Raw genomic sequence first — 23,197 nt, 5'->3', positions numbered from 1 at the left:
CCAGACGTCTGGTGTTTGTTCCAGTGGCAGGAAAAAGTCAGTGAACGCTTCTGAATTTCATTGATTTCTGCATTAAATAGTCAAAAGTGTAACCGTTCATCAGTTAATATCAGTTATATTATTTGTGTCTTTATGGAACACGGCCTTCACACCTTCACAGCCGGTGGAAACAATAACCACAAATACTCCAATGACCTGAAACCAGCTCCTCAGCAGCTGCTGATCAGACCTGCTCCAGGTCCAGGAGGAGGTCTGGACCAGGCTTCTGCTCCAGCTGCTGCAGCTCAGACTCAGGAGGTCTGGTCTCAGTCCACAGCAGCTCCACTGGGTCCAGGTCTGGGCTCTGACCGGACCGCTCCAGAAGGTGGATTTAGTCTGATGTTCAGGGTCACTGTTCTGCTGGTGGACAGACACCCTGACATCATCCTGAGGACACCTTGATAAACCATGATGTGGAGCTTCCAGATCCTGAAGCTCCTCCACCTGCTCCACCTTTTATAGACAGTTTGACTGTGGACTGATGAAGATCTGGACCCTTTCAGCTTCATCATCCTCATCTTTTCTTAATCCCCAGTCTCTCGATCTTTGTTGTGAGGCCTGGTTCACATCAGCTGATGTTTCTCTTTGTAAGTCAAAATGTCTCCAGTCCGGTGTCACTGAGTCCAGGTCTGATCCTGACTCAGCTTCTGGTCATGCTTCAGGTACAGTGTGATCATCTGTGGTCTGATCATCTTTGTCAGATTTATATATTAATGAAGGTAATTCCACAGGGTTCACCTCCTTCCTCTTGCTGCTGTATTTAATCTGCCTCGTGTTGTGTAAGCAGGACGTCCTGGTGGAGACTTCAGGACACTGACAGCGTGATCACAACACTGTAACTTATCTTTCTCTTTCATTTTCTGTCTGCTCTGCTTATTATCCACTAAAAGAGCAAAAATGCCCACAAACACTGAAAAACAACTATCTCCCATTATTTCTCTGCTTCAGACAGAGAGGAACCTTGTGAACGGCTAGAAGATAGAAGAAAGAAGGTTAAAGGTACAAATAAGGATGTAAATGAAACGGATGGAGGGAGGAGGAAGAGCAGACAGGAGAAGAAAGTGGGTGAAAAAAAGGGTGAGAAGAAGTCAGACAGAAATGAGGGAGGAAGTAAAGGAGAAGGAAGAAAAGATAAGGAAGCAAAAAGAGGATCATGGAAGGACCAGGGGCCCCTGAACAAAGATATGTAAAAGGCCCCCACCCTCCGATAAAGGAGCGACACCCCAAGACTGAAATGACACAAAATAACCACCATGTCATTTATGTGATTTTGTCTCTTTGTAGTTATTGTGCATCTCTTTCATTATTTTGAAGCTGGTTTTTGTTTTTTTGTTTTGTTGACTTTCAAACAAATAGTAACAGAAGGAGGTTGTGGGCCCCTGACGCCTCGGGCCCCTGGTCCTGTGCGCATTGGGCCTGTTCAGTAATCCACACATGGAGAGGATGCACTGAAAGATATGACGACACACATTAAAGAGGAAAGATGGAAGAAAGGCTGAGAGAGGTGTTTGTGTGCAGAATAAATCTCCCAAACAATTTTTCAGAAACATTTTCCTCTTTTTATTCCAAGAAAAAAAAAGGTATTTTCATCCCAAATGAGAAAATAAAATAAAACAAACTTATATTATTAATAATAACAACAATAATAATCAATCATTAAGGGGATAAGTATGACAATTCTCTTTTTTCTCTCCTTTTCTATTTGTCACGTTTTCTCTATGATGATATTGGTCGTGGTCAATTAAACATGCAGCTAAATAAGTCCGATGATGATGAGGATGAAGGTCATGGTGGAGTGGGAGCAGAAGAAAGACAAAAAGGAGACAGAGGGAGGAGGTGTTAGACCGTGAAGTCACTGCTGGCTGTTTCAAACAACGATGGAAAGTTAACGTGTTGGTCGCACACCATGGCTGCCAGTGGAGCTGAAACGATGATGTTGCTATTGGCGACTAAGCTAACTGTGCTGCAACTTGTTAGCAGCGTAAGAAACCTGGAAACCACGGGAGATTGCTTTAAAACATAAGACTTGAGGTGATAGCCTGCTTGCTAAAGAGCATGCTAACAGATGCTCGCCTTTTTCAGTTCTGATTAACCTCCTCACAAAATGGCTGCCAGTGTGCGCCACGAGAGGTGTGGGAACGAGCGGGAAACGATTTTGCTAACAGCAGCTAAGCTGAAAGAATAACACTGTGGGTGCTGTAGACCAAGTTAAAGAATGCTAACTCCGCTAACGAGCTGCACTGCTGTTAACTTAGCTGCGAGTAGAAAACAGTTTCCCAGTAATTGTCACTCTTCCTGTAGCTACTACTGGCAGCCATTTTGTGAGAGTTATCAGAATTAACACAACAACCAACAAAGGCTATGTTAGCAAGAGTTAGCAGGAGCTAAACACAGTAAGACTTCAGGTGATAGCTAGCTTGTTGAAAAGCATGCTAACATAGCCTTCGGGGCACCAATATAGATGCTTTAGTCGTCTTTTTCAGTTCTGATGATCATTTCTTACTCAATGTCGAGCGGACTGAGAATAGGCGGGAAACAATTTCGCTATTGGCAGCCAACTGTAATGCAGGTAGTTAGCAATGTTAGCAGGAACTAGTGTTACAACATAGTAAGACTTCAGGTGATCATTTGCTTGCTAAATAGTGAGCTAACTCAGCCTACAAGATTAGCATTTTGGAATTCTGATTAGCATTCCTCACACAGATTGGCTGCCAGCAGAAATTATGAGATGAGTAAGAATGAGCGGAAAAATTTGAGTTATTGATGGCTAAGCTAACAGCAATGCAGCTGGTTAGCTATATGAGAGGAAACTAGCTTTACACAGTAAGACTTCAGGTGATAGCTTGCAGTACCTGTAGAGGTCATGTTTTTCACTTCTGATTCGCAGGATTAGCATTCGTCACACAAAATGGCTGCCAGTGGACGTGACGAGTAAAAATTGTGGCAAAAAATTTTGCTATCTGCAACTGAGCTAGCAGCAATGTGGCTTGTTGGCGGTGTTAGCAGAACCTCAACTTACACTTTACGCTAGCTTAGCATACAGGACACCAATACACAGTACCTGTAGAGTGGTCGTCTTTTTCAGTTCTGATTAGCATTCTTCATTAAAACAATGGCTTGACAGCCACAGAGCTAATATCCTGCTACAAACAGAATCATCAGTGTGATTCTGAAAACTAAACTTAAGATAAAAATTTACACTGATGAAGTTGAAAGCTGCCAAACATGATGTTTAAATGTCAGAACTGATCCCAAATCAGCAGCAAGACCAAGCTCCCTCTGGAAAATGAAAAGTAATGCTGGATCACTATTGGCTGGAAGCAGGGCATTATGGGAGAAAGGGGAGGAGGAAATGAAAGGAAACAGGGAAGGAGGGAAAGAGGGAAGAGGAGCCGACAGAATGGAGAGAGATGAGAAGATGAGTTAAAAAAAAAAACAAGTGTGCATTTCTTTGATGTTTTATTTTTTCCCTGGTCGATCTCCTTCTGTGGGTCAGAGGTGAGGGGGTGGAGGGGTCGGGATGGTGAAGGGTGGGGTCAAAGGTCATGGTTGTGTTGGTGTGTGTGTTCGTGTGTTGTTTGTCGGCCGGTTATCAGCTGCTGTCAGGTGACGGCTCTCTCTCTCGGTGCATGGCGGCACTCTGGTGTTTGATGCTGTCCAGGTACTCCTGCTGAGAGACGGCCAGCACTGAGGCCAGGATCTCATCGTCCTCCCAGTCTGTCAGACCTGGAACAGACACACCCACAACTTCAACCAGGGACATTAAACCACTTAAAGAATATCCTGCCCCTCCCCCCAAAAGGTTAGTCATCTGCCAGGAAACACATCGAGCCAATCATGTTGCTGCACTGATGCAAGTGCACAGTTGAGGTTCATTTCAGTTTGAGCAAAAACTAACTTTGTAGTCAAAGCTTGTGTTAGTTGTCTACGGACGACACTTGTGTTTCAAACATCAGACACAAACTCTTGCTTTTGTTCGAGGGCTGTGGTGGGAGGAGCCGACAGCGCCGCATCACAGCCTTAAAAGAAGAAAGGTGTCATGAAAGCCTGTGTGTGGTGGACATTTAACCTGTGGAAAAAAAGGGGCTTTAAACTTTTTTTGGGGACAATAAGGAATAAGTCTCATAAAAACAGATTCAGACAGGGATTCATACGTCATAGAACCTTGTGGGGACGGGGGGCGGGGCTAAATACACCTGAAACCTTGTCAGTACAGAGAGCCAGAGTTAGCATTAGCACAACCACTGACACTGTGTCAGCCACTGCCAGTTACAAGCTAACAAACAACATGAACAAATAAAAGATGCTAACTATGCTAACGGTTCTGATCCGTCTGCTAGTCTCTGATTCTGGTCTCAACAGACTCCTCATCTGAGTCTGGGTCTGACTGAGGCTCCAACATGAGGCTGTGTCTCTCTGATGTTTCCTCCTCTAACATCTTCATCCTCTCTGCTCTTTCACCTGGACACCTGGAGCCAGCAGGTGGTGGGCGGGGCCAAGGCCTGATCCAGGTTTCTCAGTCAGGAAGTCAGAGTAGATGAGCTTCAGACCAGTTTTTATGAAAACATGTTCAACTAAATTTGAATCAGAGCAGAGGATTTTTACAGAGTTAAAACACATCTGGAGGAAGTTTAAGTCTCTGTTCATGTAAACAGGCCCGATCTTGTCAGCCTGAAATAACTGCCCAGGGGCAAGATGGCTGCCGAGGGGCGAGACTTACCTAGAAGGACTCAACTAATGACGGGTTTATGGTTTTGACCAGATTCTGAGGAGGGACTGCTGTGGATGAGACGTCCACAGCCACTGTTCAGCATCTCATGGATGTATTTCATAGACTGATGAATAATGATTATGAGCTGATGATGTGATCTCCTGTATTCAGGTGTGTAGCTCGATCCACTGTCACAACAACCACACTGAGTGTAGACGTGGACAATGTCTCCCTCAGCAACAACACACAAGGTCAGCGGCAGCAGCTCATGATAATATCGCAAGAAATGACAAGTTATTGAGCAGAGAAGATGAAACAAACAGAAACATGGTGCTGAGAGTCCAACACTGTTCTGTCCTCTGATGAAACACAGTGTTCGGAGCTGAGCTGCAAACAGCTGATAAAACTCATATTGTTAGAGAACAACACTGAAACTGAGAGAGCCTCTGCTTCACCCCAGATAACCTCACACACACACACACACACACACACACACACACACACACACCACGCCCTGCTCTGCTCGGCTGCTTCCTGTTGACTCAGGCAGAGGTTTGATGGTAAACAACAGAGTGACAGCTCCATGACTGCAGAGACTCCCTGTTAGTCCAGAGAGATACATTTCATATTAATATTAATAACTGAACAGCAAACAGAACCCTCTGACCTTTGACCCTCAGGACCCCCCCCAGGACAGATCATGTTTGTGTTAATTCGGGTAGAAGTACAAATGTGTGTGTGTGTGTGTGTGTGTGTGTGTGTGTGTGTGTGTGTGTCTTACCAAATGCTGTAGGTGACATTTCCTGCATGATGGCTCTGTACTCCAAATGATGACGACTCTGATTACTGGGACCTACACACACACACACACACACACACACACACACACACACACACACACACACACACACACACACACACACACAGTCAACAGGTTGGTTACGTACTGAACACACATGCAGTGAGGATGATGTACCTCTGTGTGTGTGTGTGTGTGTGTGTGTGTTACCTGGCGCGCAGGGAGAGGGGGGTTTGCTCAGGATGAGGGCTGCTCCAGCGGGGGAGGGAGGCTTGTTGTTGGTTGAGGGGGCGGTTGTGAGGTCAGAGTGGGAGGGGTCGGAGTCGCGTTGCCGTGGCGACCGGGCGCTCCAGTCGTCGAGCCCGCTGGAAGCCGCCGCCGTCGCTGAGCTGCAGGTGGCGCTGGCCTTACGGGGCTGAGAGAGAAAACATGTTCACATCTGATGTTAGTGGCTTTCTGTAGATGCAGAGGGTGGTGCTGAGCCAGCGGGGGTGGGGTGGGCGGGGGGTTGGGGGGTGGAGTCTACGGTAGCTGCAGCTTCTAAGCCACGTGCGGAGCAGCTGACGGAGGCTACGTGCAGGCTCTGAGGTTACACCGTCGTAGCTGACGCGTTCCCGTAACGTGTTGGGGCCACGGCGTCGACACTGAAGCCACATGGGAACAACAACTGTGATTGGCTGCTTGTGTTCTGATGATGGTGGAGTTCACTTAGAGTAAAGTTAACGAGGAGCAGCTCAGTCGCTCTGCGTCAGTGTCGCGCTCCACAGTCTGATCCTCTACCTGTGTGCGGCGCTGCACAGGTGACATCACTGATGCTCAGCCTCTACAGCTTCAGGACCACACCAGCATCTGACTGGACCTGGGTCACATCTGCAGGTATGTTACCTGCTGTTTAATGTGCTGCAGCTCAGCTCCGACATGAGTCCATGTTTGTCAGGTTTATATCTGACAAACCTTTGAATCGTTGTGTCAATATTTCTGCTTCCTGTGAGAACTCACTGCTCCAGGATCAGCTGCCGCTCTCTGAATGACAACAGGTGCTCAACACAAAGTGACAGAACAACACAACAGCCCCCCCCCCGTACCTGTCTGGCCTGTTTCTCCTGGTCCTGCAGCCACTGCAGGTATGACTCCCGGGCCACCTGCTCCTCAATGGCCTCGTTGGTGGCCTCCCAGTCTGTCGCTCTCTTCTTGTCCTCCAACATCTGCTGCTCGATCCACGACTCCTCTGACGTCTTGATGGCGGATTTCATCAGAGACTGCTCTGCGTACTGGAGGGGGAGGGGCGGAGGGAAGGAAATCCATGTCAAGTACCGAACACACAAAGTCCACAAAGAACTGACTTGACACACACACACTTTTCCTGCCGACCAAGGGTTAAATATCAACAGTTAGAGCGGGGGTGTCGTAACCCTTGAACCATGACCCCGTTTGTTTACGTTTCATCAAACTGGTGACATTAACATTACCCAGAATCCACTGTGATCAGCTCCTGTCTGCAGTGAATCATGATGCTCAGACACTGTGATACTGAAGGAAACTTAAAAACATAAAGATTCTGAATGAAGTTCTGCAGGAGGAGAAACGTCTTTCTGTGAGATCTGAGGATTTATTGATTCATGGTGGAGACGATCAGTCACTGAATCTGAACACGCGTTTCATGTCTCGTGACTCTTTTTTTGACACAACTGCCCCCCCCCACCCCCCCCACCCCCCAGTGGAGGCCCCACAGCTTGAAAACCTCTGGTCTATGGTGGGAATCGTGTCTGGTTGTGGTACCCCTGGTTTGAAGGCGGGCAGTCCCAGTCCGACGCCGATCGTGGCCTTGTTGGGGTTCACCACAGAGTTATAGTGGATGTTGCGGTGGTAGCTGACTCTGATTGGCTCGTCGTTGTTCTGGTGGATGCCGTGGAACGTGTTGATTGGCTCTGTGGCAGAGGGAGGAGGGTCAGGTGTGATTGGCCGATGACAACATATCTGCAGGTTGTTACTGGACAGTCAGACCCACCTGTGCTATACTGGTACACCTCCACTGGTCTGTTGTACATCTCAGCCATGGCCTGCATCTCAATGTGGTTGCCATGGCAATTGTTTTTCCTCTTCCTGTTGATGTATGTGGTGAAGTCCTCTGTCACGTAGTTTGAGAAATAGTCGGCATTCTTCATCTAAAGGAGAAAACACTTTCATTAACTCAAACGTCCATCAGATGAGTGTAAGGTCAGAGGTCAAAGGTCAGAGTAACTCACCAGGTAATCCATACAGTGTTTCCTGACCACTTCATGCATATCTTGATCTCCATACACCTGGTCAGCTGAGAGAGACAGACACAGAGTTCAGGTTCGATTTCTCGACCAATCAGAGCCCAGACTGATCATCTGTGTAGTTTAATCTGAAGCTGTGTTCACACACAGAAACACAGACACACACACACACTTCAACATACATGGACTCAAACACACTGTTAATCACCTGTTTCCTCCACCAGGTAAAAGCCCAGAAGAAGAGTGAGGATGAGTATTTTAAAGACTGATTCATCTTTCAGTTTATAAACTGTCATGACACACACGTGTTATCGTGTGTGCACATTGTTCAGACATGTGGACACACATGTCTGCAGAAGGAGGTCATGCATGTTCAGAGGTGCTGCTGGGTGGACAGAGCAGGCTAGCTGTTTCCCTCTGTTTCCAGTCTTTATGCTAAGCTAAGCTAACTAGCTGTTTAGCTAAGTTTAGATTATTTATCAGGGACCTTGTACAAAAACCATAAACCTCATACAAAGAGAAAAGAGCTGAAGTCCATCAGTTCAACAAACAAGAAGTCAACAACAGAGACAAAATGACTCCTCTGAACACTGAACTGTTCCTTTAAAGTAGAGCCGTTCCTTTAACGTTGAACTGTTCCTTTAACGTAGAACCGTTCCTTTAACGTAAAACCGTTCCTCTAACGTTGAACTGTTCCTTTAACGTAGAACCGTTCCTTTAACTGTCAGTTGTGTTTCCTTCTGAGATTCAGTAAAAACGTGAGTCTCTGTGTTTTTAGTCAGTTTCACATTTATTCTGAATCAAATCCTGATCTCTAAACCCACCTCCACACACACACACACACACACACACACACAGTCAGGTACACAGAGAAAATGTCTCTCTCACACACACACACACTTCCTGCAGCGGTATGCAAATGAGCATCATTTTGGTTCGATTTCCAGCAAGTCACATGGTCTGTCACCGCGGCGATTCTCAGAACCCCCCCCCGACAACTTCCTTTTTCTCATCAGCGGTTTCTGTGTGTGTGTGTGTGTGTGTGTGTGTGTGTGTGTGTGTGTGTCAGTCATTGCTCAGTACCTTCAACTACTTCACCTTCAGCAACAACACACACATAGCGACACACACAGGTTCACACTCAGAACAAAACTAACACACATGGTTCAGCAGCAGCAGGTGTGTGTGTGTGTGTGTGTGTGTGTGTGTGTGTGTGTGTGTGTGTGGGGGGGGGGGTGTTATGATATTAATGACCTTTTCTGATGCTAATAACCATAAACCAGATGCACAGTCACATGTACATTAATCAGAGCGACAGTGTTTCCACCTGTTTTTACTCTGTTGTTGTGTGAGGTGTAAAAGCTGAATAATATGAATAAATGATGATGAAGAGCTGTTGGAAAAGGTTCGGACAAATTCTATATGAGTTGATTTTTACAAGAAAAGAAGGAAATAAACCAGACAGACATGAGGAATGAGCCTTTCTTCAAACGTTGATGCTGTTAGTTTAATTTCACACAGGACAACAGAGGAAGGAAAACCAACTGAACTTTGGAGCAGAAGTGACCCTGAAAATAAATCCTGAACTCTGTACTTTATTGTTTCCACCACACCACCACACACGCTGTCCACCAGAGCATAAATTGTGGATTCTTCCCTCACTGAAAATAGTCCCTAATAAATGCACCATTTCCTACTAAAAAACTACAGAGAGCAGCTGAAGTTTCTGCACATGGTGTTGTTGACTCTCAGTCTCACTCCTGCAGCGGAAACTTTTCTTTTGACTCATGAAAAAATAGAGTTTCACAGAAAAATAAAGCAGGTGTGTGAGTCAGACACACAACGAGGGAATCTCCCCACAGAGCACCCAGAGTGAGTCACCGAGCATCTTTACATACACTTTACATTTCCACTGATACAGGGAGGGGAGGGGGAGGGGAGGCAAGGAGATAGGAGAGGGGACATGGAGGGGATGGGAGAGGAAAGAAGAGTGGAAAGGAGAGGAGAGGAAACCAGGAGAGAGGAGAGGAGACAAGGAGAGGAGATGAGAGAGCAGAGGAGGCAAGGAGATAGGAGAGGGAACAGGGAGGGGATGGGAGAGGAAAGAAGAGTGGAAAGGAGACGAGAGGAAACCAGGGGAGAGGAGAGGAGACAAGGAGAGGGAACAAGGAGAGGATGGGAGAGGAGAGGTAAGGAGAGGAGAGGAGAGGAAACATGGAGAGAGAGGAGATGAGAGAGGAGAGGAGACAAGGAGAGGAAAGGAAAAACAAGGATAGGAGACGAGGAGAGGAGGAGGTAAATGTGAGTTGGTTGCTGAGAAACACTGACAGAGATAGACTTCTGCAGAATTAATGAACCACACACACAAATGCACAGGAAACCACCGCGAGCGCTCTGATTGGTCAGCCTGGACATTATTCTCAGAAAAGTGGGGGCGGGGCCTGTGAGAAAGGAACTGCGTCCATCCGTTCGTTTTACTACTTATGTCGATAAAGTTTTTATCTGGACCTCACAGACACCAACACCACCCTGACTACCAGCAACAGCAAACTGCACAGCATGCTGGGTACTGTAGTTCTCAGGTTATTAGATTCTTCACTGACTTAAAAGGATCAGACGGACTTTAATGAACAGAATAATCTGAGGTATGAGGGTAAATTATGTCTGTGTTATCCTCTGTGTATAAATATAATTATTAATAATTGATTAATTAACATAACTTGGACCCGAACAAGTGGCGAAACAGACGGGTACATTAACCTCATTAAAAATAATTCATTCATTTACGTTTCTGCTTGATTAAATTACTCCCGGACACATTGACGTTAAATAGTTTTTTCACAAACTGCTGAAGGTCCCGACTCAAAGCTATAGAGTTGATCAGCTTCAGTTATTGATCTGCTGTGAATCAGAGTTTATCTGGAGAATGTGAGTCCTGATCCTCTAGAGAGACGATGTCTCACTCTGTTGAACGACAGAAACTCTGCGCTCTGACCGTACAGTGGTGTTACAGAGTGACGAATCTTTCCCTCATAAACATTTCTGCAGAAGTCTATCAGCTCTGAAGCTCCGCCCACCAGCAGTGGGTCATCTTTTTGACACCCTGCTCCCCCCTCCCTGCAGGACTAGGACCTGCTGCAGTGCCCCTGAGCCAGGCAGGAAAGAGGGTTTAAGCCAGAAAACAGACCAAACTGAGCAGGGCAAGTGACGTCAGGTGAGCAGGTCAGGTGTGAAGTGACGTGTAGATCGGTGGGTGGACATCCTCCCTCTTTCTGCAGAAGTTTATCTTCCTGTTTACCAGGAAACTAACTTCCTGTCAGAGATCAGGTTTAATGACCTGCTGATGACACTGTGTGTGTGTGTGTGTGTGTGTGTGTGTGCTGACCCTGGGTCAGTCCTCAGTGACCAGCTGCAGGTGACCCGACAATCTGACACATGCTATTTGTTTAAGTCAGACTCTGACTCTTCACCTTTTAGTCAAAACACGTTTAAGACATTTTATCGTGAAGTTTGTGAATAAAAACAAAGAATAAATAAATGAACAAACAAACAAAAGTGGTTCAGTTTTTTCTCTTTGTGTGAAGTTCACTGATGAACAGGAACTTTATTTTGAAAACACTTTCAGTGTCTTGACCCTTCACACAGATGGAACATTATTCTGAAAGGCTTAGCTGTATGGTCGTACTCTGATGATGAGGAGCAGCTGAGGGATGAAGAAACTCAGACAGTGAGTGAATGTTTCCTCACACTGGAGACAGATTACAGATGTGCCTCCGACACAGCTGCTTTACACCTTTCAAACATCTGGACAAATGAGTCTCAAACCTCCTCCAGGTGATTTAGACCCTCAGGTACAGGTGTTCACACTGAGCTGATTCCAGATCAGAGAGTTGATCCATTCAGACCAAGACACACACACCTGACTCTCTTCTTCTACTGTATCTACCTGTGTTGCCGAGGTAACCTGCAGGTCAGGGTACTGACACGTCTCCTGAAGTCAAACTGGAGCTGCTGGTCTCTAACGTGCAGGAAGGAGTCGAACCGGCAACTCACCTGCTGCATGTGGTACACGCCCTAACCCATCAAAGCCTGTGTGTGTGTGAGTATGTGTGTGTGTGTAACATTTTGCAGTGGGGCTGATCATGTACACCTCCACTGTGCCAGATGATCACAGGGCAGGTGTAACAGGTGTGACCTCTGACTGTAGCTTCATCAGGTCAAAGGTCAAACCCACAGACCCTCACAGATCCTGGACTCAGTGCTGCGTGACTCGGCCCACACTCAGTGACTACTGTTAACTTTACGTTTGTGTAAACGTAACGTAAACGTCTCATAAAACTGAGAACAAAACTCTCTCTCTCTCTCTCTCTCTCTCTCTCTCTCTCTCTCTCTCACACACACACTCACACACTCACACACACACACACACACACACACACACACACACACACACACACACACAGCAGACTGATGGAGAAACAGTGGAGATTCCTCTTTACACACAGTGTCTGGACTCAAACAGACAGAAGTTGTGTTACAGTAAAACAGGTCAGAGGGCGCTCTGACAGAGGTCACACACACACACACACTTCACGTGTACTCAGTGACTCATTAGCAGCAGTACACATCTGTACACACAGTAGATTTTCCAGGTGAATATTCATTTGTACGTCATCACACTGAAACAGGACGAAACAGACCTCAGGTCAGTTCTGCTCCAGGTGACTTCACATCATCAGACACCTGTTCACAAGCAGAGAACAGTAACACAACAGCCTCCTCTTCATCCACAACACCCGTGTCTGTCTCTCTCTTACTCACTCACACACACACACACACACACACACACACACACACACACACACACACACACACACACACACACACACACACACACACACACACACACACACACACACACACACACACACACACAACACAGCTCGTGATGAATCTGTGGTCTAAACACAGAAGAAAAACGAGACACTTGCACAGTGACCTCACCTGAGATACAGGTGAGTGACTTTATGTTTATGAATCTCAGGAGAGGAAACAAAGGAGACACAACAGATCAACGCAGGACTCACACTCCCACACAACACAACAAATCTCAGGAGGACATGAGCCACTAAAAACAGAAAATAAAAAGAGAATCACCAACAAATGAGACAAAAAAAACCACAGGAGTCAGATCTGCCGGCAGCAGACACACAGCACAGGTGTGACAGGATGTTTGGACTGAGGGGAAAACCTGCAGGGTGATTGACAGGGTTACCGTGACAACACAGAGCTCAGACAGGTCAGTCAGCTGAGAGCGGGAAAATAAAGTGAGTGGAACCGGTCGGACCGGCTGCAGACAGTTTCTCTTTCAGGAGGACGTCGAGCTCCCAGGTGATGAACGCAGACGTCACACCTGATCACTCCCCTCCTCAGCCTGGTGACCCACTACTGCACCACCAGCTGCAGTGCATGCTGGGAGAGATCAGCACGCTGGGAGCACGTCTCTGACCGATCAGAGGTTACTGAACACACACACACACACACACACACACACACACACACACACACACACACACACACACACACACACACACACACACACACACACACACACACACACACAGTCTGAACTTTACTCTGTTTCTGAGCTCAGAGTTGTTGTAATAACCTGAAGAAGAAGAAGAAGATGATGAAGATGAAGATGATGAAGATGATGATGGTTCTTGTTGGGAGGGGTTCAGGTGTTTTCATGTTTATAAATATTCTTCTTCATCATCATCATCATCATCACTACCACGAGGCTCATGTTTGACCTGTGAGACTCGTTTGAACGTCTCTGTTCACCTGTGAGGTGAAAACGTCAGAGACAATAAAACTAAATCATCTGCTGATTATTGATTATTGATTGGTCTCAGAGGCACCAGATGATGTGAGTTATCTCAGGTATGTGTGGATCAGCTGATCATGTGTGTGTAATGTTGCTCAGCAGGAAACAAGCTGAGAGACAACAACAGGTGGACAAGTCTCACCACACCTCAGTTACATAATGAGACAACAGCACTGACACAGACACAGACACACTCACACACTGACACACTCACACACACAGACACACAAGCAAACATTGTTTAGTGTTTGAGGTCTTAAAACTGTTTTCACACCTAGCTGTCCACTTTCTGTTTCAGATGGGCAGGTGTGTGTGTCTGTGTGAGTGTGTCTGTGTGTGTGTGTGTGTGTGTGTGTGTGTGTGTGTGTGTGTGTGTGTCTGTGCATGCGAGTGTGTGTGTGTCTGTGTGTGAGTGTGTCTGTGTGTGCGTGCGTGTGTGTGTGTGTCTGTGTGCGTGTGTGTCTGTGTGTGTGTGTGTCTGTGTGTGTCTGTGTGTGTCTGTGTGTGATTTCTGTGAAATGCAGCACTGAGTGAAGAAACCAGCCTCTGAAAATAGAAGTGAAAAGAAGCAGAAGTGAACTGAGACATTTCTTCTTCTGCTGTGACCTGGAGACACTGACGTCCGTCCATCTGACGTTACCTGTGACCAGGTGATGTTGGAGTGTGTATCATCAGATACACTTGTCTCCAGACACACATGTTGTGTAGTAATGTTGTGCGGTGCAGCTTCACTTCCCACAGAACAGAATTAAAACACTGAGGAGACATCACCGTCCTCCGGATGATGACCATGGACACTGACTGAAAGCTCTCACCTGGCCAGCAGCTCTCACACCTGAGTGACTTGTACAGTGACCGTCCATTTAAAACAGCTTGAATCATAACTAGTGTGGGAATTATTGAGTTACAGTGACCTTTGACCTTCAACTCCCAAATTCTAAACAGTTCATCCTTGAGTCCAAATGAAGGTTTCTACCAAACCTCAACGTGCTCCTGAGACCAGCTTCAGCTTCATGAGACGACCTGAAAACCAGCGAACTGATTCATCACCTGCAAAAACATGTCCCTCACAGTGGACATCTGTACTCAGTGTCCTTCACAGTGTCCTTCACAGTGTCCTTCACAGTGTCCTTCACAGCGGACATCTGCTGGGATAGCAGCTCCCAAAGCATGCTGGGAAAAACGCTGCATTTGGAGTGTTTCACTCTAAATGTGAACTTTGAACTGTGACAGATGATGTGTCATTAAAGCTGCACACGAAGTCTCACACTGAATTTATATGAACTAACCCGGAGGAGTAACTGTGAGGTCACATGACTGACAGGTAGCTCAGTGATTGGACGGTTCGGGGAGGTTATCCTGCACCATCAGGATCAGATTCTGACCTCAGGTCAGTCTGCTCTGTTCATGTCTCACAGAAATAACTGACTGAGGCTTCATTAGTGTCACTGGACTAAAAATCAATCAGACTGATCAATCACAGGAGGAGTGTTACTGAGGGATCAATATGGACTGATCTGACAGAAAACACAGAGCATACAAACAACACAACAGTTAAACTGCTCTGAACGCACAAACTACAACAACTGAAGAGGACTCACAGCTGGACCGAGACCTCCTGCTGGAGGAGGGTCCAGACCAGATCGCACAAACCAGACCCACTGCAGGGAACACAAGAGGAAGACAGGTGTGTGCTTACAGGTACCACAAACACACACACAAACACACACAGGTCCATTCAGTAGAGTCCAGGTTGTGTTTCAGATTACAGCCATTGTGTCGCTGCAGTTATGTCACTAAACTGACACAAATACTCTCATCTTTCACAGTGACCTGCATTTCCACATAACTTCCCACCACACACACACACACACACACACACACACAGTGACACCTGCTGTCAGTGAGGGGTCACAGCAGCAGTTTCCTGTCAGTGACAGTGATGTAGATCATCTCTGTTTATGAGGAATCAGGTTCAACAGGAAACCACCTGTGTGTTTACCTGTTTACAGGTAAGTCCCTCTACTCACTCATCCAGCCGGCAGAGACAGTAAACAAGGCAGAGACATCTGCTCAGGTTGTTTCCTGTGTGTATCACATGGTCACAGACAGGTTTTTATTCTACAGAACCAGTTTTAACAGACGCACCTGAACCTGTTCACCTGGTCACCTGTTCACCTGCACATTAGTAAAACCACACTGACTAAACCAAATGAAGCCAAATCATGTGACCACACACCAGAGCTGGAGCCCGCCAGTCAGACGGAAACACAACACAGTCCAACAGCAGCTAAACACTGACACCTGCTGGTGAGACTGCTGCAGAGACACACCTGAGCGCAAAACCAGTCAGGGGTTTATCACAGCTGAGTTCACCTGAACATGATCGAAACCAGGAGGCACAGAGCAACATCCAGACCACAGCAGCTCAAATGTCAAATGTCATCACCTCATCATCATCATCATCATCATCAACATCAACATCAACAGCAGACCATTATGATGCTGCAGAGACGCCTCAGTCCACAGAGGTGAGGGAGCAAGAACCAACACAGATCACATCATCTTCATTTTTACATGTCAGTCCCTGTGTGTGTGTGTGTGTGTGTGTGTGTGTGTGTGTGTGTGTGTGTGTGTGTGTGTCACTCACCCACGGCTCTGAACAGACACGCTCCGTCCTCCTTCATCTTCTTGATGACGAAGCCTTTCTTCTCCCTCAGAGCTTTTTCAAACCAGTGCTCCTGCTGAACACACACACACACACACACACACACACACACACACACACACACACACACACACACACACACACACACACACACACACACACACACACAGAGGGTCAGCTGTATACTGGACCTGGACAGCTAAAGACCTCACTACCCAGAATTCTCAGGTCCCACAGACGTGAACTGAAGAAGGTTACTCCCTGCTCACCTGTGAGCAGGTGACACATTAAATGTTTGTATGAATGAGAGCAGTGAACACATCATCAGCTCAGGTGTTGAACCTGGAGGCACAGGTGAACTGTAACAAAGTTCCCTCTGGAGTCCAGACAGGAGAGGACGGTTAATCATGTGACACACAGAGACGTGACCACGATGACTCAGAGTTAGTTCGCTCCGAGGCGACGGTGCAGAGATCGATCCTGAGCAGAGACAGAAAACGTTTCTCACCAACTTTCAATACCTCAAATGAAAATGAGTAAATCTCCTCGGCCTCAGTGAGCCAATCAGCATGCAGTATGCTTGGACCAAGATCTAATTATGCTGGGGATTGGCTGTTTATTTACACAGTCCAGTTCAGGTCACAGGTTTGAGGAGCCTGGATCAGACTGGTCCCCCTGTACTCAAATCCACACATCCCTCGATCCACTGCACCACCTCAGGTGTATCTTCACCTGTCTCCAATCAGCACCACTCAGATTGAGAGCTGGGTAGGAAACTTAAAATCAAAAACCTGAACAACTTTAAAACGAAAGGATTGTGTTTCCTGTGTCCTGTGTTCGAGGCTCAGACTCTCACTAACAGGCCTGACCCTGAGGTTCAGTTCAGATATCAGAAGGTTAATCTGCTGATGCTCTGCCTCAGAGCCAGAGAGCAGGTTCATATGACGACCACCTGAAAATCCTCAGGTTTTAACTGTGGGTCGGACAGAGCAGGTGAGTTCACCTCAACAGGTGAGGGGCTCACTGTGAAATGTGAAACGTGTTTGTCGCTGTGAGGACCAAACCAAAATGAAACAGCCTGAGTGAATAAACTTAGAGAGGGAGACATCAGCTGTGTGCAGAGTGATGATGAGGAGGCTAGACCTTCCTCACTTCAACACATGAAACCAACAGAAACATCACATCATCATATTCTCCACGCTTCCATCATCTGGGGGGCAAGAAATGGAATATACTCGATGTGCCGCGGCTTGTTCCACGTGGGACGTTTTTAAATGACAATATCACAAAAACTATATCTATATATGTGTGTGTGTCATATTTGTATAAAGCCCAGAGATAGTGGCAGTAACCATAGTGACAGGTGTCAGTTTCACGGTGTTGCTGGTATCATGTCAGTTTGACCATCAGCAGATGTTTCTGTCTGTTGCTGCTCATCACGAGTGAAAAAAGTGAGATGTTGATCTCGACATCACACAAAGCAGCAGCAGCACGAGAGCTGATCTCTTCACAGATCAGGGCTAAATCCCACATTTATGAAGCGGAGCAGATTTCAAAATATCGAGATATATATTGTGTATCATGATATATATAAAAATATTGTGATATAACCTAAAGGCCACATCGCCCAGCTCCACGTGTCTGCTGCTGGATTCATTGATCAGAGCAACAGTGCAGCTGATCCTCTGTTAGTCCTGACTTCACCGTCACAGATCAGCATTACATCACATCTTTTACCTCACAGAGTATTGACCGTGACCCAGCTGTGAACATGGTAGACAGATCAGGAACCTGGTGTTTACATACACCAGAGGAAAACATGTGTGACAGCAGCAAACATGTCTGTGTCTCCTCATCCTCACTCCATCATTTAATTTTGATTACTGTCATTATCAATAAGTCTGTAAAAAGTCAGAAGTTTCAGTTCCTCTAAGTCCAGAGAGACGCAGTTAATTAAACTAATGATTATTTTCTGCCAATTATTTTCTTGACTGATTGTTTCATCTATAAAATGGTTTTAAATGGTCATGACTTCACTTCCTGTCACATGACGAAGGAAAACAGCAAAACCTCACAACTGAGAAGCTGAAGCCTCAGAACATTTGACCTTCTTGTTAAAAAAAATCACTGACACCATTAGTTGATGATCAAAAGGTTGAACTCACTGCAGCTCTGGTCACACACAAACAGGAAGTGACATCAGAAAACGCAGCAAGTTTTTACTTTACTTTTCAGGAAAATATATTCAGTATTCAGAAGAGTTACTGATTAAACTTGATTTTAATCTGATTAAAATTAAAACCTCAAACAGGCAGATGCTGATAATAAGAGTTTTAATTAAATTTTTTTCCTAATTACAAAAGATCTCAGTATTTTCTGTTTATTCAGGTGGTGACTTGTCTGTAAATTCATTTTTTCAATGAACCCTTAAATGTCCACAAATTCATTTCTGAAAACACAGAACAGACAACACAACGTGAGACCGAGACGTTTCTGTGACACTTCAGTTCCCAGCTGATTGGACGCGTGCACGTCAGCGTCTCCACCTGGACACAGAGCACTCTGTTCTGTCAGGTCCACAGGTGTGCCTGAGGCTCCACCCAGAGTTACTTCTGGAGCTGGAACCACAGATTATTTTCAAAATTGTTTCATCTGCTGATTAGTTTATAGATCAACAGATTAACTGTCTAATCTCTAAAGATGAGGAAACTGAGAGGAAACGTCCGATGTGTGTGTGTGTGTGTGTGTGTGTGTGTGTGTGTGTGTGTGTGTGTGTGCGTGTGTGTGTCTGGAGGTGATCTTCAGTTTAATGTGAGTTAAAACAAAGAAAAGCAGCAAATTTTCACAACGGAGAAGCTGGAGTCAGAAAATTAAAATTAAAAAGACTAAAAACAGAGTCTGAAGCATCAGTCCTGTTGCTATGGTTACCTGCAAGTTAATGAATGGTGTTGACCTGGGCTGTGACACCTGGATTTTATATGGATGTGGTTTGTATTGTACTGCTTCTGCAACTCGTTTTTCTCATTATGACTTAAACTGAAAATGAATTATCACTGAATTATGTTTATGCGTCTCCAAACTAACACCTGAACACCTGGAGGTCACCTGGACAGCTGGGGGTCACCTGGACAGCTACATACTGTCCCTGCGTGGACAAAGGTCTGCTGTATTGAGATCCTGTGTGTCTGAGGTCAGTTTCACCTGCTGGTTACAGGTTAATTTCAGCCCTCAGCTAACTCTAGCATCAGCGCCGTTGCTATGGTTACCTGCAGGTGAACTGGAGGTGGTTGAACTATTGTCCTGCTCGTGTTTGAGGTGAACACGTGTGATTTTAAGATTTTAAATGGACGTAGTTTTGCCTGTGAACACACAAACAAAGCGGAACAATGGTTCTTTCTTGAAAACACCGCAGAGAACTCACCTGCTCCAGGCTCGAGAACCTGACTGACAGTCTGTCCTCCTCACACCTGGGCGCTGATATCACCTGTCACCTCCACAAACGTCATAAATCGCATTCAAACTCGAAGTTAACAGTCACAGTTGATCCCACCTGTGTAGCCACGGTAGCATTAGCATTGGCTCTAGCTTGTAGCTGCTGTCTTAGCTTCCTACCTGCTCCACCGTAGCCGGGTCCATGGACTGCAGCCGGGCGGCGTTCTCATACTCGTCCTCGCTGTTGTTCCCGGCTCCTTCCTCCGTGTCCTGGCTGGACCCCACTACTCCCGGTCCGGTCACCCCGGGCTGGCCTCCGCCGGCCAGAGCCGCCACCACCCCACCGGAGCAGGTGCCTGCCTGCCGCCGTCTCTTGCTCAGCCCGGGCCCGGAGCAGCAGCTGCCGATGCCTCCGCCGCATCCGACGACGCCGGCCGACCCGACGAGCTCCCCGCGGGACCCGGCCACCATCCCGCCGCTGCTGTCCCGACCGTCTCCTGGCCCTACGGGAGACGCGGAGCCGACGGGCGGCGGAGAGGCCTGCTGCGGCCGGGAGCTCGCCTCGATGCTCCGCCTGTCGTCCCTGGCGGAGGGCGGAGCGGGCTGGTAGGACCACGGCGGAGGTGAAGCCCTCGGCCGAGCTCCGGTCCGCCCTGCGTGCGGGTGCGGGTGTTGGTGCGGGTCGGAGCCGCTGCGACGGTCGCTGTCATCGGCGTGGTCCGAAACGCCGACCCCGGAGCTGGGCTTCTTCTTCGGGAGAATCGTCATGGTGGTGAGCGTGTGAGGGAGGCAGGGAGGGGGTCAGAGGGTGAAGAGTCCTCCCTTTCTAGATCAAATGTGTCGGTGTGTTCGCCCTCCGGCCCGGCCGTTCGGCTCTAATCTCCGAGCTAAGGCTCTTAACGAACCGAAACGGGCGACGGAGGCGACGACTCGGCTCCTTTTCGACGGTTTAGTTGAACAAAAACAAAACGCGTCTCCGTCTTCCCGTTCTCCGGCCGCTCGGTCCACAACATCAACAGTCTGACGCAGGCCGCGACGTCACTTCCTGGTCGCGACGGCAGTTCTTACGTCAGCACGTTCATCGGAGCTTATTTTTTCCTTTATTATTATTATTATTGTTGTTGTTGTTGTTGTTGTTGTTGTTGTTGTTGTTGTTGTTTGTAGTAATAAAAGGCGGAAAATTACAAAATACAAAAATTAAAATTAAATGAAGTTCAGTAAAGTGAAACGAGAAACGAATGAGAGTAGAAATAGAAGAATGAATTGAATAAAATAATTTATCAGATGTGACGACAGGATCAGTGTCTTTTCAGAATGAGACTAAAAAGATTTCTCTCCTCATAGAAAACGGCCGTGATGAACATGTGCAGTCAGAACCGGTGACCTGCTGCTCAGTCACAGAGACTGCAGGTGAGTCAGTCGGATCAGTGACTCTGGAGGTTTGAAGTCTGTAAACTGAGGGACAACAGTGGTTCAACCGCAGCAGCAGCGTCCTGTTTACGGCAGGTCGTGCCACGTGTTGCCTGGCAACCCGCGGAGGTGAACAGTGATGGAGAACAACAACACTACCTGAGCCCACGGTGAGTCTGACGTAACTGATCACGTGGGTGATCCTGTCTGTGGATCGATTCATGAAAAGTTACACAATGACACACACACACACACACACACACACACACACAGACAGACACACACACACACACACACACATACACACACACACACAGACACACACACAGACAGACACACACACACACACACACACACACACACACACACACAGACAGACAGACACACACACACACACACACACACACACACACACACACACACACACAGACACACACACAGACAGACACACACACACACACACACACACACAGACACACACACACACACACACACACACACACACACAGACAGACACACACACAGACACACACACACACACACACACACACACAGACAGACAGACACACACACACACACACACACACACAGACAGACACACACACACACGCACACACAGACACAGACGCAGACACACACAGACCCTGAACTGGGAGCAGTGATGTCACGGTGATGTCACCGTGATGTCACGGTGATGTCACGGTGACTCCTGCAGACAGGACTCAGCACCGGTGAGACTCTGGAGGTTTGTGTGAGTCTGTGGGAGCAGTCGGCTCCTGCCGGCCAAACATCAGACAGCTGACAGAACAGAAACAGAACCTCGACTTTGTACCGTCTGTACCGTTTTGATGCAAAGGTTAAACGAGACCTCAAACCCCCAACGAGTTGCAGAGAGCAGGGTTCCTGTGCATTAGTCACTTTAACGGTGATGATTTCAACCAGAAGACTGGAAACTGAAGCTCCGCTCTGTTCTCCTCTCAGGTCGTTTCCGTGGCGTCTCAGAGCGACCGGCCGGCTCTCGACCTTCACACTTGTTCCAGACTTTTGCTTCATCCTGATCAAGATGTCTGTGACAGAAGATTAGCTCAGTTGTCACCGGTGTGAAGCCAAGAAGAATTCAGCCCACTTTAGATCCTGTTTCTGCTGAGCTGGTTCAACTGGGAGGAGAAAATAATCCCACTAACCACCAGAGTCCATCAGACCCGGGGAACATGTCTGAGTCCGTCTCTGAGCAGATGTGATGATGTTCCTTCCTCAGTGATCCACACATCAGAACAACAGACTTTAGTGGAGGGAAAGTCCAGATCTTCTTCAGCTCCTTTCACTTCCTGTCGCAGCTGATCCTTTATTTCTTTAACAGCTGCTTCAACTACTTTCAGCTGACTTCATTCCACATTTTCCAGCTCATTCGATTTAAACCTAAAATGTTTTTTTTTTCAGCCCTCACTGTTTTAAGAATATTTTTAATTTTCTCTCTTAAATTTGTTTAGCAAAGAACAAATGAACAAATGAAATCAGAAAGTAAGAAAACATTAAAGTGTTGATGAAATGTGTGAGGTGAGGATGAGTATTTGACCCAGGTGTTGGGTCAGAGGCTGATGTGGAGACCTCAGGTTGTTATTTTGGTTTGTTACCAGGAGAATCTTTGACCAGGAGTCACTTCACGCTCAGCTGCAGACGTCACTTCAGTTTCCTCCCCTGCTGGAAGAGAAGCTTTAGATTTAGATGTTCAGTCCGTCTGAACATTAAACCATCAGACTGCTGAACTGTTTCAGCTTCATCGTCTTGTTTGTGAAGCAAACAAAAAATGACAAAATTGGGATGTAGACAAAAGAGTTTGCGTTTTTCTTTTAGTAATTCAGAGTCAAGTGTCCACTGTCTGTCTGCAGTCCATCGTCTTCAGCTTGATGGACAGACATCATCTGTATGTATGAAGAATAAACCCTCACATATTATCATATATGATATAGATGAGTTCGTGATCAGACAC

General features: G+C 46.8%; 1 protein-coding gene and 1 long non-coding RNA gene across 3 annotated transcripts; one reads left to right on the top strand and one right to left on the bottom strand.

Annotated features, from left to right (window-relative positions):
* Nucleotides 1–1,575: 1,575 nt before the first annotated feature.
* otud5a (OTU deubiquitinase 5a) lies at nt 1,576–20,830 on the bottom strand. Of its 2 annotated transcripts, none has more exons than XM_071458725.1 (9): nt 19,978–20,830; nt 16,348–16,441; nt 7,796–7,860; nt 7,558–7,714; nt 7,329–7,477; nt 6,635–6,820; nt 5,760–5,964; nt 5,532–5,603; nt 1,576–3,765 (listed from the first exon to the last, which is right to left on the bottom strand). In XM_071458725.1, exons 1-9 carry the CDS (start codon nt 20,563–20,565, stop codon nt 3,632–3,634), a joined length of 1,650 nt encoding a protein of 549 aa, XP_071314826.1. In that variant the 5' UTR covers nt 20,566–20,830; the 3' UTR covers nt 1,576–3,631. The 2 variants fall into 2 exon arrangements, with proteins under 2 accessions (XP_071314826.1, XP_071314827.1); XM_071458726.1 differs by having other exon boundaries at nt 16,348–16,438.
* LOC139606518 (uncharacterized) lies at nt 19,015–23,108 on the top strand. The gene is made up of 3 exons (XR_011684640.1): nt 19,015–19,555; nt 21,142–21,377; nt 22,189–23,108. It is a non-coding gene; the product is annotated as an uncharacterized lncRNA (long non-coding RNA).
* The last annotated feature ends 89 nt before the right edge of the window (nt 23,109–23,197 follow it).

This window comes from Trachinotus anak, unplaced genomic scaffold (genome assembly GCF_046630095.1).
Source record: "Trachinotus anak isolate AG129_WGS33_773 ecotype Australia unplaced genomic scaffold, CSIRO_AGI_Tana_v1 ptg000022l, whole genome shotgun sequence".
Lineage (NCBI taxonomy): Eukaryota > Metazoa > Chordata > Actinopteri > Carangiformes > Carangidae > Trachinotus > Trachinotus anak.
This window is presented reverse-complemented; position numbering and strand designations above follow the sequence as displayed.

Coding starts and splice junctions, on each gene's coding strand:
- otud5a (XM_071458725.1), bottom strand. CDS start 20,565: ATGACGATTCTCCCGAAGAAGAAGCCCAGCTCCGGGGTCGGCGTTTCG. Junction 7,715..7,795: donor AACACTGTATGGATTACCTG/GTGAGTTACTCT, acceptor TTTCTCCTTTAG/ATGAAGAATGCCGACTATTT. Junction 5,604..5,759: donor CCCCTCTCCCTGCGCGCCAG/GTAACACACACA, acceptor GTGTGTGTGTAG/GTCCCAGTAATCAGAGTCGT.